This window comes from Oncorhynchus nerka, linkage group LG14 (assembly GCF_034236695.1).
Source record: "Oncorhynchus nerka isolate Pitt River linkage group LG14, Oner_Uvic_2.0, whole genome shotgun sequence".
Classification (NCBI taxonomy): domain Eukaryota; kingdom Metazoa; phylum Chordata; class Actinopteri; order Salmoniformes; family Salmonidae; genus Oncorhynchus; species Oncorhynchus nerka.
The window spans coordinates 64590735-64605552 of NC_088409.1; the positions used below are offsets into that span (position 1 = coordinate 64590735).

General features: G+C 45.5%; 1 protein-coding gene across 2 annotated transcripts in view; it reads left to right on the plus strand.

Annotated features, from left to right (window-relative positions):
- The window catches only part of LOC115141254 (multiple epidermal growth factor-like domains protein 6), a 149015-nt gene extending 147542 nt beyond the window's left edge, over positions 1-1473 (plus strand). For both annotated transcript variants that reach the window (XM_065000274.1, XM_065000275.1), the window contains one exon: positions 165-1473. In XM_065000274.1, coding sequence (XP_064856346.1) covers positions 165-244 — 80 coding nt within the window. In that variant the 3' untranslated portion in view covers positions 245-1473. The remainder of the gene's footprint in view (positions 1-164) is intronic.
- Positions 1474-14818: the final 13345 nt, after the last annotated feature.

Sequence of the window (14818 nt, forward strand, 5' to 3'; positions counted from 1 at the left end):
GAAGCTGTCTCGGTTTCCCCCACAAGCCCAGTTTACGGGAGACCGTCCAGATCGACCAGAAAACACCCTAGCTCACCAGCAACTCCCCGAACGCCAAAGAACATTTGCTTTTGATTTCTAGAAGGTGCCAAATGTATTTTTGTCTGCCTCTTCTCTCTTTTCAGGACTACTAGAAACTGCAGAGGTCCCAGCGTTGGGCTTCTCTCCCTCCCTGAAGAAGCCGTCTGGTCTTTCCCACTCGTAGCGCACTGGAGGCCCCACATCCCAAACTAGATGTCCCAAATACCCCCGCAAGACGTCTCAAACACTGAACACTCAGCAAGGTTCCCCAAATATGCAATCAGGGATCCTAGGGAATCAAGGGAAGGCTGTGTACAGTTGGACAGATGGATAGATGGACAGAGTTATACAGCCAGAAGGTGATTCAGGTCTGGACCAGACACACAAGGCAATGTATTCTTATGTCTACACCTGTATTCTGCACATTTGGTTGAGAAATATGCGGTGGCTTTTTGTGAGCCTGTAGAAAGGTGCAGAATGCCGGTTTAGTTAGAGAGAGAGAGCAGGCTACACAAGCACCTGGAACATTGATGTGCTGCTGGTGGTGGACATTGGAAATGTCACCTGAGCTCTATTGTGTTCCCTGCCTGATTGTCTCAGGACTGGACCCTTGCCCCAAGTCAACTGTTCTAGCCTGTCATTAACCACAGGTCAAACACTTCCTGTACATTCACAACGTCTCTGTCCTCACCCCAATGCGGCTTTGGGAAGCCAAGTACAGGGGTGGGCACTACGGTGCTGGAGGGGCACAGTGTGTGCAGACCATCACTATCACACATGATTAATAAAGACCACGGTTAGGTGATTAGTGGAATCGGGTGTGTTAGAGCTGGGCTGGAACAAAAGCCTGCAGCCTCCTATTGCTTACCCGTGGCCTAGCCTCAGAGTCATTGGTCAGACTGACATGGGAACAACAGCCATCACTCCCAAAGTGTCCACTGGTACTGTCTCTCCTTTTGACGGCACTCTGTCATACTATCATATCATATACAGTGAGACTATTTTGTGTTGTATTTTACTGGTTTCTTTTGACAGTGTGCGCCTGATTGCTTGTCATAAAGTGTTAATATATTTAGAAATTGCTTTTAGTTGTTCGTTCGATTTGATAGGATCACTTACTGCACTGTCAGATCAGGTAAGTCACAAATCAATTGATTACTGCTGTTACTGTCTGTTACTGTAAGTGTTTCAGTTCAATGGCACTATGACCTATAGACGTCTTAGCCAAGTAATCAGTATATTTTCATGTAGAAGGGTTTTTAGAATATTGCAAAGCATTTGAACTGTACATCAGGATACTGCCATTCATACCACGCATAACATGTACTGTACGATGTGCCTGATGGCAGGCTTTATGTATATGGTGCTATTTTGATACATCTTGAATTTCTATCAAATTCTCTTTTTACTACATGTGGTACATCTGTCTGTTATTTCTGTCCCTAATATCGCATCACCACATTTAGGAGAGAGGCCATTTTATTTGGGAGCAGTGTAGCATGGTATTGGGTCCTCTGCCTGGGAGCTTAGAGAAAGGCATGTCAGTGGGGTGTGGGGGTGGTATGAATGGGGGAGAGTAGCGGGGGTCTGAGACGGCCTGTCACAGAGCAGTGATGGAGGATTGGAGACCAGGGAGCACAGGCTCTCCACAGATCAGCCAGGGAGGTCAAGAGGTGAGCAATGAGCCAGACCGTTACCTAGTACGAAACCTGTCAGAAAGTGTGTGTGTGGGGGGGGGGGGGGCACCTGAGCATAGCAGAGGTGGAGAGGAGGAGGGGGTGGCTGGGACGTCCGTCTGTCCCCCAGGCATTTCTCAAGTGCAGTGGAGCGTCTCCAGCATCCACCGCCGGGCAGGTGTCTGGACCAGGCGTGGACCAGGCAGCCCACATCGGCCGCCTCCGTCCCCGGGTGAGTGATGTGCAAGCTGGGCCGCGAGCGCAAGACCGAGCCCCTGGCTGATGGATGGGGGCTACTCGGCCTGGACCCGTGTTGTGACAAGCAACAGATGTTCTCCAATAATGTTTATCAGCCGGGCCTTCATCTTCAGATGACACACACCTGTTTCCAGTCAAACAGCCCCACAGAGGCCATCCATCCTCCCAGACCTGGGTGGCCACAGAGGGCTCTATTCCCAGCCCTTATCCACCTCCCCATCTTTAATACCCAACCCTTTCCATCACACAGCTCCCTCCTCATCTCTAATCCACCTCTCATCCCCCAGTCCCCCCTGAGCAACCCTCCATCCCCAGCCCTAATCCCGTATTTCATCCATCCTCCTCAACCCTAATCCTATATTTTATCCACCTCTTCCTTCCCATCACTAAAGGGCTCCTTGCACATCATTGATCTACCTATCACCCCCGCCCCCACCTCTACAGGCCTCCATCCCCTCCCCACCTCTCACCTCCGCCCCCACCTCTACAGGCCTCCATCCCCTCCCCACCTCTCATCCCCCAACCCACCGTACTACTACCCCTTCACTTCAGACCTACTGTAATCTCTCTGGGCTAGACAGAGGCTGTGCTGAGCTGTGCCAGGCCTGAACACAACACAGCACTGTGGTCATGGTGGGAGCAGGCAGAGTTTTCAGGGCCAAGTGAGGGTGATCAGAGCAGGAGGGGGTTGGGAGGAGGGTAGGCAGGAAACCGGCGATGAAATAGCCCGTTGCAAGGTAAGATCACATCTGGGTAATTTTTCGCTGTAATTAAGCGTACACTCCACTCTCTCGGCAAAGAGCGATTTCTATCACTTCGTTGTCTTACGTCGTGAAGATTAGTAGCCTACTTCTCTCTCTCCCTCTGTGTTCAGTCAGATCTCACGAGGGCAAGTCATTTGAACTGGAACGGACAAAGCAAGCGGCTCTGATAAAACCCCAGGGGGAAATCATTTCAACGCGTCGTCCTGCGCCATTTGTTTGGTTGTTGCGTAGGAAAATAAATGTGAAATGCCAAGCCTGCTAAAAGATGGGTATCTAGGAACTCTCCCACACTCTTGACTGTTAACACCAAGCAAGGGATGCAAAGGCTTCCTTTTGTTTATTCATCTGTTCTAGTCTGACAATGTGTGTAGTTTACTTGAATTATTATCACAATCAACCCACAATATCTACTCCAACAACTGAATGTTCTCACTGTTGAATCAAGACGGCCCTGTGATAATAATAAATCCTCATAAGTGTGAAAGTCTAGGGCACAATTCCGACTTAGAGATCGTGCCTTTCTTACGCACTTCTCAGTAGTTGTCTTCTTCTTCGGTGGGGTTTATCGGCGGTTGGCATCCAATTGCCGCCACGTACAGTACTGGAGATTGGGCCAGAGACAGGGGGAAACTAAATGCTACCTGCCCTCTTAAAAAAGATAACAAAATATTTGAGACTATATCTAATGAAGTTCTACACAATATATTCTTTAAACTAATTTCCTGTATCCCCTTCTCCCTCATACTCTCCCACAATTATCCTCAACACTGGGGCCCCTCAGGGGTGCATGCTTAGTCCCCTCCTATGCTCCCTGTTCACCCACGACTGCATGGCCAAGCACGACTCCAACACCATCATTAAGTTTGCTGACGAAACAACAGTGGTAGGCGTGATCACCGACAACGATGAGACAGCCTATAGGGAGGAAGTCAGAGACAACAACCTCTCCCTCAATGTGAGCAAGACAAAGGAGGTGATCGTGGACTATAGGAAAAGGAGGGCAGTACAGGCCACCATTAACATCTACGGGGCTGAATTGGACTAGGTCGAGAGTTTCAAGTTCCTTGGTTTCCACATCACCAACGAACTATCATGGTCCAAACACACAAAGACAGTTGTGAAGAGGGCACAACAACACCTTTTCCCCCTCTGGAGACTGAAAAGATTTGGCATGGGTCCCCAGCTCCTCAAAACGTTCTACAGCTGCACCATCGAGAGCATCCTGACCAGTTGCACGACCGTCTGGTATGGCAACTGCTCGGCATCCGAACATAAGTGCGTATGGCCCAGTACATCACTGGGGCCAAACTTCCTGACATCCAGGACCTATATACTAGGTGGTGTCAGAGGAAGGCCCTAAAAATTGTCAAAGACTCCAGTCACCCAAGTCATAGACTGTTCTCTCTGCTACCACACGGCAAGCAGTACCCGAGCGCCAAGTCTAAGACCAAAAGGCTTGTTTTTACACTGCTGCTACTCGCTGTTTATTATCTATGCATAGTCACTATACAAATTCCCTCGACTAACCTGTACTCCCACACATTGACTCGGTACCGGTACCCCCTGTATATAGCCTCTTGAACTGCATTGTTGGTTAAGGGCTTGTCAGTAAGCATTTCTCGATAAGGTTGTATTCGGCGCATGTGACTAATACAATTTGATTTGATTTGATATGTCTCATCCTCTCTCTTTCCTTCTATACATACTCCCCGGTCTCTGTTTCCTGGCAACAATCACACTTTCTTGTTGGATGCTTTCCTACCACATTTAAGATCTTATTCACCTGGCTGTGTCCCACCCTTAATCTTGTAAAAATAGCCTCCTCTCTTTTGTCCCTTACTGCCGTCCTCCCCTCCCCGACTTTCCTCTGTACTTGAAATAAATGCCTGCCCTTAGTGTCTCTATTCCACTGCTCCTGCCATTTCTGCACCAACACTATCCATATCAGGCTTTTTGCCTCTGCCTTGCTCATTGAGACTATAACGTCAACATCCCCACTACTAAGTGCTTCTCAGTAGTTGGTATTCAGACTTACACAGACAGGTACATAACAGGATTTGCAGGCGTGGTTCCCTTGCATTCTGAACAATTGTAATTCAACTGCTGAAAACCCTCCCACTTGCTGGCCAGCAGATCTTCTCATGGAGTTTTCATTCAATAGGATTTGCAGTACATTTATCTTAAACTGTCACTTAAATACGGTGTACCATTCATTTGTATTTTGCCGACAGACTAGAATACATTGAGAAAAGTGTTCAGAAAGTAGGGATCAATGAAAGAATGCATCTTCGTCTCCGTTTCAGCACCAACTGGTAGATGAAATAATACTCTGATCTTTCTAGTCTCGAATCATAGAGCCTCAAATGCTCTCAGAAGCGTTTGTGATTTATCTGGTTTAGTAGATGTATGGAGAGAACTAAATCCTATTGTCAGAGACTATACTTTCTACTCTAGACCCCACAATTCATATTCTAGATTGGACCATTTGTTTATGCCCTCTACTTACATGTATGTAGTCCAGTCATGTGCTATTGGTTCTATAGTAATTTCTGACCATGCCCCCAGTGTATATAGATATTGAAATTGGCAAAACAATCCCCATAACCAGATATTGTAGACTTAATACGTCTCTGCTTAACAATTCTGCTCTGTGATAAAATATTAATTATCACATTACTGACTCAACAATCTCCTGTCTTTTTATTTTATCAGGCAAGTCAGTTAAGAACAAATTCTTATTTTCAATGATGGCCTAGGAATAGTGGGTTAACTGCCTGTTCAGGAGCAGAACAACAGATTTGTCAGCTCGAGGGTTTGAACTTGCAACCTTCTGGTTACTAGTCCAAAGCTCTAACCACTAGGCTACCCTGCCGCCCCAAAGCCATCTCAGCTGCAACTGTCTTGGATGCTGCTGAAGCAACCATAAGGGGTCATATAATTTCCCAAGCCTCTCTGATCAAGAAGCTCAGGATGGAAAACAGTGAAAGGTTGGGGGCTGAAGTAAGGCCTTTAGAACTTCTTCATAAACAACCACCAACTCAGGAGAACTGGAATTCACTAGCTTGTGCTGAGGCCAAACTCAATTTAGATCATACAAAACACTATTTGCACACCAATTAAAAAAGAACGGAATGAAAGATGTATTAAGTCTATAAGGATGGCAGGTGGCTCCACTTCTTATGATCCATTGCTTATCAATAATACGTTTTGCGACTTCTATAAATCTCTTTATACTTCACAATGTACAATATCCAACGACGAAATTCCAAAATATCTGAATAAGATCTTCTTGCCCATTTATATCAGATGAGCATAGAAATAGACTAGATGCTGAATTACTCCTGAAGAGGTTTGGGAAACTATTAAGGCAATGCCTTCTGGCAAAGAGGCTGAATCTGGATTAAGGGCAAGATGGCTTCTTGGCAGAGTCCTACAAGAAGTTCTGGCCTGAGATATGCCCTATCTTCATGTCTGCTCTAAATGATATGATCGAAAGAGACATAAAAAAAATAAAGGAGAGCCGCACACTCTAGGAGCTCAGATGCAAAAATATTTATGTGCAACTTTTCGACAGACAAGCTGTCTTCATCAACCTGATAACGTTTTGACAGACAAGCTGTCTTCATCACCCTGATAACGTTTCGACAGACAAGCTGTCTTCATCACCCTGATAACGTTTTGACAGACAAGCTGCCTTCATCAACCTGATAACGTTTTGACAGACAAGCTGTCTTCATCACCCTGATAACGTTTCGACAGACAAGCTGTCTTCATCACCCTGATAACGTTTTGACAGACAAGCTGCCTTCATCACCCTGATAACGTTTCGACAGACAAGCTGTCTTCATCAACCTGATAACGTTTTGACAGACAAGCTGTCTTCATCACCCTGATAACGTTTTGACAGACAAGCTGCCTTCATCACCCTGATAACGTTTTGACAGACAAGCTGTCTTCATCACCCTGATAACGTTTTGACAGACAAGCTGTCTTCATCACCCTGATAACGTTTCGACAGACAAGCTGCCTTCATCACCCTGATAACGTTTTGACAGACAAGCTGCCTTCATCACCCTGATAACGTTTTGACAAACAAGCTGTCTTCATCACCCTGATAACGTTTTGACAGACAAGCTGCCTTCATCACCCTGATAACTTTTCGACAGACAAGCTGTCTTCATCAACCTGATAACGTTTTGACAGACAAGCTGTCTTCATCACCCTGATAATGTTTTGACAGACAAGCTGTCTTCATCACCCTGATAACGTTTTGACAGACAAGCTGCCTTCATCACCCTGATAACGTTTTGACAGACAAGCTGCCTTCATCACCCTGATAACGTTTCGACAGACAAGCTGTCTTCATCACCCTGATAACGCTTTCACAGACAAGCTGTCTTCATCACCCTGATAACGCTTCGACAGACAAGCTGTCTTCATCACCCTGATAACGTTTCGACAGACAAGCTGCCTTCATCACCCTGATAACGTTTGACAGACAAGCTGTCTTCATCACCCTGATAACGTTTCGACAGACAAGCTGTCTTCATCACCCTGATAACGCTTTCGACAGACAAGCTGCCTTCATCACCCTGATAACGCTTCGACAGACAAGCTGCCTTCATCACCCTGATAACGTTTTGACAGACAAGCTGTCTTCATCACCCTGATAACGTTTCGACAGACAAGCTGCCTTCATCACCCTGATAACGTTTTGACAGACAAGCTGTCTTCATCACCCTGATAACGTTTCGACAGACAAGCTGCCTTCATCACCCTGATAACGTTTCGACAGACAAGCTGCCTTCATCACCCTGATAACGTTTTGACAGACAAGCTGTCTTCATCACCCTGATAACGTTTCGACAGACAAGCTGTCTTCATCACCCTGATAACGTTTCGACAGACAAGCTGTCTTCATCACCCTGATAACGTTTCGACAGACAAGCTGTCTTCATCACCCTGATAACGTTTCGACAGACAAGCTGTCTTCATCACCCTGATAACGTTTCTACAGACAAGCTGCCTTCATCACCCTGATAACGTTTCGACAGACAAGCTGTCTTCATCACCCTGATAACGTTTCGACAGACAAGCTGTCTTCATCACCCTGATAACGTTTTGACAGACAAGCTGTCTTCATCACCCTGATAACGTTTGACAGACAAGCTGCCTTCATCAGCCTGATAACGTTTCGACAGACAAGCTGCCTTCATCACCCTGATAACGTTTTGACAGACAAGCTGTCTTCATCACCCTGATAACGTTTCGACAGACAAGCTGCCTTCATCACCCTGATAACGTTTCGACAGACAAGCTGCCTTCATCACCCTGATAACGTTTCGACAGACAAGCTGTCTTCATCACCCTGATAACGTTTTGACAGACAAGCTGTCTTCATCACCCTGATAACGTTTCGACAGACAAGCTGCCTTCATCACCCTGATAACGTTTCGACAGACAAGCTGCCTTCATCACCCTGATAACGTTTTGACAGACAAGCTGTCTTCATCACCCTGATAACGTTTCGACAGACAAGCTGTCTTCATCACCCTGATAACGTTTCGACAGACAAGCTGTCTTCATCACCCTGATAACGTTTCGACAGACAAGCTGTCTTCATCACCCTGATAACATTTCGACAGACAAGCTGTCTTCATCACCCTGATAACGTTTCTACAGACAAGCTGCCTTCATCACCCTGATAACGTTTCGACAGACAAGCTGTCTTCATCACCCTGATAACGTTTCTACAGACAAGCTGCCTTCATCACCCTGATAACGTTTCGACAGACAAGCTGCCTTCATCACCCTGATAACGTTTCGACAGACAAGCTGCCTTCATCAGGGTAATGTTCCACTCTGTTAGCCAGCACTTCACCTAAATAGGTCTGCTTTTTTTTCCAAAAGAGACATCATACCAAAGTTCTGGGGCCTCATTTATAAAAATGTTCTTAGATTTATACTTCAACTTGGTCGTAAGATCATTTCCGACGGTGTGCTGACGTTCGATTCATAAAAGATACTGAGCATAAAAACCTTGTTTACGCAGGTTCTAAGAAGCCCATTTGTAACTTACGCACCTGTGATCTCTAAATAGTGGGTTGACAAACAAAGTCAAACAGGTATCTTGGGAGTGTGTCGCGCTGCAGTGAACGACGTGGGGCAGCAAGACAGAACTGTGGCTGAAGTGAAAAAGAAATGGTTTGACAAACTGCAAGGGATAAAAAAGAATAGCCCTACATAACCAGCAGGAAAATCACTTACGTCAAGTCTAGACTTTGAGTAGAGATAAGATCATTTCCACGTCAAAGTAAGGTTTTATAAATAACTACTTATATGTGGTTTTCTGCGTGAAGTCATACTTAAGATCAAAATTGATCGTAAGTCTATTTTATAAAATGAAGCCCCTGGAAAACTGCATCCATTAGATTAGCCTGATACTAAAAAAAGGACAAAAACCCACTAAACTGCTCTTCATTTAGACCTATCAGTTTGCTAGGAGTTGATGTTAAAATAGTCGCTAAGACACTTGATCGCAGGTTGGAGGTCCTATATCCAGACCTCATCAGGCTGGCTTTGTCAAATCCAGATTTGGATCGGACAATGTGAGACGTGCTTCGAATATCATAAACCACCTTGGCAGAATGAAAGACCCTGCACTCATGGTCTCTCTCGATGCCGAAAAGGCCTTCGATAGAGTTGAGTGGCAATTCTTGTTACCTGTATTAGAAAAAGTTAATCTGGGTGACTCTATTCTGACCCATCAGCGTCAGTTCACACAAATGGTCAATTATCAGAAAGATCTCCTATTGGTAGGGACTGTCATCAAGGCTGTCCTTTATCTCCTGCTCTGTTCTCGTTAGTCATAGAACCACTGGCTGAGGCAATAAGGTCTAGTAATAACACCAGGGGCATCTCAATGGGTGACGAAGGGCATAGGACTTCATCATTTGCTGATTATGTGGTTATACACATGTCTAAACCAGAGACCTTTGTCACTGGAGTAACGGACATCATATCTGAATATGGTAACCTGTCAGGGTATACAATTAACGTGGACAAATCCACGGCTTTACCTTTTGAATATCCCCTCTACAATCAACTTAGAAATGATGTCTCTATTCCGATTGACTGAAACAGGCTTAAAATACTTGGGCATATATGTTACTCCAAATCTTAAAGACCTGTTCACTTCAAATGATATTCCTTTTCTCACAAAGATTAAACAGGACCTGGTTAACTGGTCTACTCTACAAAACTCTCTTTTTGGCAGGATTAATGTCGTCAGAATGAATATCCTTCCTCGGCTAAATGATCTATTCCAAAATATCCCCTGCCATCTATCGCAGTCCTTTTTTCAGAAAATGAATGCCAATATATCTGAATATATCTGGGACAATAAGCCTAAGGATTTAGGAGGGGTCTCTTTGCCAAATCTATATTACTGGTCTGCTCAGATCAAGCACATGATTAGTTGGCGCCTAGACCGATGCCACTCACTTTGGGTTGGGATGGAATCAGTAGCATGTCATTCAAGAGCATTAGCTTCCTTGCCATTTATTAATAGCTTTGAAAAAAATCCAGGCCTTATCTGACATTTTTACAGCACATAATACACTCTTAGCTTGGAAATATAAGGAGTATTGGACTTCTGGACTGGAAAAAGAAGGGCCTTTATTTACTCAGGACACTTTTAAATCGTTCCAACAGATAAAAACTGAGTTTGACGGCCCCAACAGATTTTTAAAGTACCTACAATTTAGACACTTCATAGAGGGTCAGAAGGAAGTCGATAAACTACGTTTCCAAATGACTGAAGTTGAAAAACTATTTACGAATCCTACTGAGGTTTAATCCACGACATACATTATAATTTACTGAACAGAAGTGCCTCATCCTATGATGCGTTGAGACATGTTTGGGAGAGAGACAATGGACTTGCACTCGGTGAGGAAAAATGCTCTTCCATCTGTGAAAGGGTCTACCCCAAAATGCACCTCCATAAGCAAACAATAAGAATTCCCATTTTTTTCATAGAACCTACTTTACACCTGTCCGCCTTCACAGAACGTAAACAGGACACTGGCACCTTCATGCACATTTATTTTGGTACTGTAGCAGAATCCAGTCTTATTGGAATGCTTTTCATTTACACATCCAAAAGATCTTGGGTAGACAATGAGCTTTTTCACAGAATGTATATTTGCTCTACTTTGTTTGTGAATCTTGTGTTTGACCCTGACACTGAACGTTTGTTCAATACCCTTGTTTACTTACCCAAAGAATGCATATTGTTATTTTTGCCCACACCTGAAGTACCATCTGCGAGAATGTGGTTTTCTCAAGCTTCTGCACTTCTAACCCTACTTTTTTTGTTGTTGAAAATCTGGTCTCCATTGAGGTCCTATTTAGAAAACCTCCCATAAATGACACGTTATAATTGTGATGTTTTTATATTTTTTCTGACTGCCTTTTTTGTATAGTGTTTTTCTGTATTCTAACTCCTACTTAGTCTGTGTCGTGCACTTTGTTTGGTTTCTATGTAACCTCTGTGTTGTAACCTCTGTGTTGTAACCTCTGTGAAATGACATTCTAACATTCTAATAGAAAGATCATTACAACAACAAAATAGTCTCATTGTGATTATTTAGGCACATTTTAGGGTTAGGAAAGTATGTATGAATCATTTAAATAAAAAAAACATGTTTGGAGAGCCTTGATGCACAAAATATATTGATGAATCAAAAATACAGTGGTTTGATTCATTCTGAAAGTTGTCATATTCAAGTTCCATCCATGAAATATTGGAAGGTGGGAAACAAAAGTGCACAATAGAGGTTGAACAATAGTCCTATAAATCTACCCTCATTCTGACTAATCATGGAACTGTACGAACCATACGCCAGGCTCCAGGTTTAACCTGCTTACGTGTGGTCTGTTCCATAGTGATTCTAATAGGCTACATGTCCTAAATGACTGTACAGCGTTGGCCTAATATGATCCAGTAATGCTAGTGACCCTCAGGAACAACTGCACAGACGTGACAGAGGAAAGAAAGGTCAATGGAATGATGTGAAATGTAAGCTACAAATTGAAGAAAATGAACACTAAAGTGACAGTTATAAATGTCTGTGGGTATTACTGATTGTGGCTAATGTTTAACATGAAACAAATTGTAAAAGGACAAAAGCCTTGTTCCCCTAGCCTGTTCCCTAGGCTATAATTAAAGCAACTCTGCAGGTTCAGCTCTACAGAAGCCTATATCTTGCGTGCCCAAATTTCACCCAAGCAAATTATGGGCACACTATTACAATTCGGAATAACGGCACATCTATTTATAGCCCATTTCACTGTGGAAAAGGGGCCCAATACATGTGGATGGTTTCACATTGATCTCCAGGGAACATAAGGAAAAATGATCTAAAACAATCACTATGTGTATTTACAATCCCCTTCTCCAAACTCTTATTTACATTTACATTTAAGTCATTTAGCAGACGCTCTTATCCAGAGCGACTTACAAATTGGTGCGTTCACCTTAAGACATCCAGTGGAACAGCCACTTTACAATAGTGCATCTAAATCTTTTAAGGGGGGAGGGGGTGAGAAGGATTACTTTATCCTATCCTAGGTATTCCTGAAAGAGGTGGGGTTTCAGGTGTCTCCGGAAGGTGGTGATTGACTCCGCTGTCCTGGCGTCGTGAGGGAGTTTGTTCCACCATTGGGGGGCCAGAGCAGCGAACAGTTTTGACTGGGCTGCGCGGGAACTGTACTTCCTCAGTGGTAGGGAGGCGAGCAGGCCAGAGGTGGATGAACGCAGTGCCCTTGTTTGGGTGTAGGGCCTGATCAGAGCCTGGAGGTACTGAGGTGCCGTTCCCCTCACAGCTCCGTAGGCAAGCACCATGGTCTTGTAGCGGATGCGAGCTTCAACTGGAAGCCAGTGGAGAGAGCGGAGGAGCGGGGTGACGTGAGAGAACTTGGGAAGGTTGAACACCAGACGGGCTGCGGCGTTCTGGATGAGTTGTAGGGGTTTAATGGCACAGGCAGGAGCCCAGCCAACAGCGAGTTGCAGTAATCCAGACGGGAGATGACAAGTGCCTGGATTAGGACCTGCGCTGCTTCCTGTGTGAGGCAGGGTCGTACTCTACGGATGTTGTAGAGCATGAACCTACAAGAACGGGCCACCGCCTTGATGTTAGTTGAGAACGACAGGGTGTTGTCCAGGATCACGCCAAGGTTCTTAGCGCTCTGGGAGGAGGACACAATGGAGTTGTCAACCGTGATGGCGAGATCATGGAACGGGCAGTCCTTCCCCGGGAGGAAGAGCAGCTCCGTCTTGCCGAGGTTCAGCTTGAGGTGGTGATCCGTCATCCACACTGATATGTCTGCCAGACATGCAGAGATGCGATTCGCCACCTGGTCATCAGAAGGGGAAAGGAGAAGATTAATTGTGTGTCGTCTGCATAGCAATGATAGGAGAGACCATGTGAGGTTATGACAGAGCCAAGTGACTTGGTGTATAGCGAGAATAGGAGAGGGCCTAGAACAGAGCCCTGGGGGACGCCAGTGGTGAGAGCGCGTGGTGAGGAGACAGATTCTCGCCACGCCACCTGGTAGGAGCGACCTGTCAGGTAGGACGCAATCCAAGCGTGGGCCGCGCCGGAGATGCCCAACTCGGAGAGGGTGGAGAGGAGGATCTGATGGTTCACAGTATCGAAGGCAGCCGATAGGTCTAGAAGGATGAGAGCAGAGGAGAGAGAGTTAGCTTTAGCAGTGCGGAGCGCCTCCGTGATACAGAGAAGAGCAGTCTCAGTTGAATGACTAGTCTTAAAACCTGACTGATTTGGATCAAGAAGAATCTCTTATCGCTAGCTCTTATCGCTAGCTCTTATCCATCTATAAATGATAATGCATGGAGAATGCTGTGTATTTCTATTGCAAAAAGAAGGTAGATGCCTTTTCCTGTAGACACCTCCGCCACACCTTCATTTCGTACATCACCCTGATGAATAGCGGGTGAATAGCATGCAGTTCTCGTGCTTAAGTTCAAGGTCAGAATAATTATAGAGAGAGAAGTGCATAAAAAGGGAATAGCTTTCCCTTTATGTGTCTTTATGTGTGCTTAACTCCGGTGGGAATTGGGGCCCTAGTGAATGGATCTCATCTAGAAACACAGTCTGGTGCACTTGTTCTATGTCCACCACTGGATGGCGCTGAGCATGGTGCAAAAAAACAAGAATTTATACGAAAAATCTTGACTCTCCCTACCTGACCATGAGACAACTGTGTGTGTGTGTGTGTGTGTGTGTGTGTGTGTGTGTGTGTGTGTGTGTGTGTGTGTGTGTGTGTGTGTGTGTGTGTGTGTGTGTGTGTGTGTGTGTGTGTGTGTGGGATATCTGAATGTATTTATTCTGAATCATCGTCTCTGTCCCAGATGGCACCTTAATTCCTATATTATGCACTTTTGAGCAGGGCTCTAGTCAAAGGTAGTATGCCTTGTAGGGAAAAGGGTGCCATTTGGGACGCACTTAAACTGGTAGTCCTAGTCTTTTTTCCGGTATTCAACAACAAACTCAAAGTGGTTCCGCTAACACGACTGCCCTGATTAAGACTGTCATATTAAAACCATGTGCATGGCAGTTCCCTTGGCCTGTTCCCCTGGCCTGTTCCCTTGGCCTGTGCCCCTGGCCTGTTCCCTTGGCCTGTTCCCCTGGCCTGTTCCCTTGGCTTGTTCCCCTGGCCTGTTCCCTTGGCTTGTTCCCCTAGCCTGTTCCCTTGGCTTGTTCCCCTGGCCTGTTCCCTTGGCCTGTTCCCCTAGCCCGTTCCCTTTGCCTGTTCCCCTAGCCTGTTCCCTTGGCTTGTTCCCCTGGCCTGTTCCCTTGGCCTGTTCCCCTAGCCCGTTCCCTTTGCCTGTTCCCCTAGCCTGTTCCCTTGGCCTGTTCCCCTAGCCTGTTCCCCTGGCCTGTTCCCTCGGCCTGTTCCCCTAGCCTGTTCCCCTAGCCTGTTCCCTTGGCCTGTTCCCCTAGCCTGTTCTCCTGGCCTGTTCCCTTTGATTGT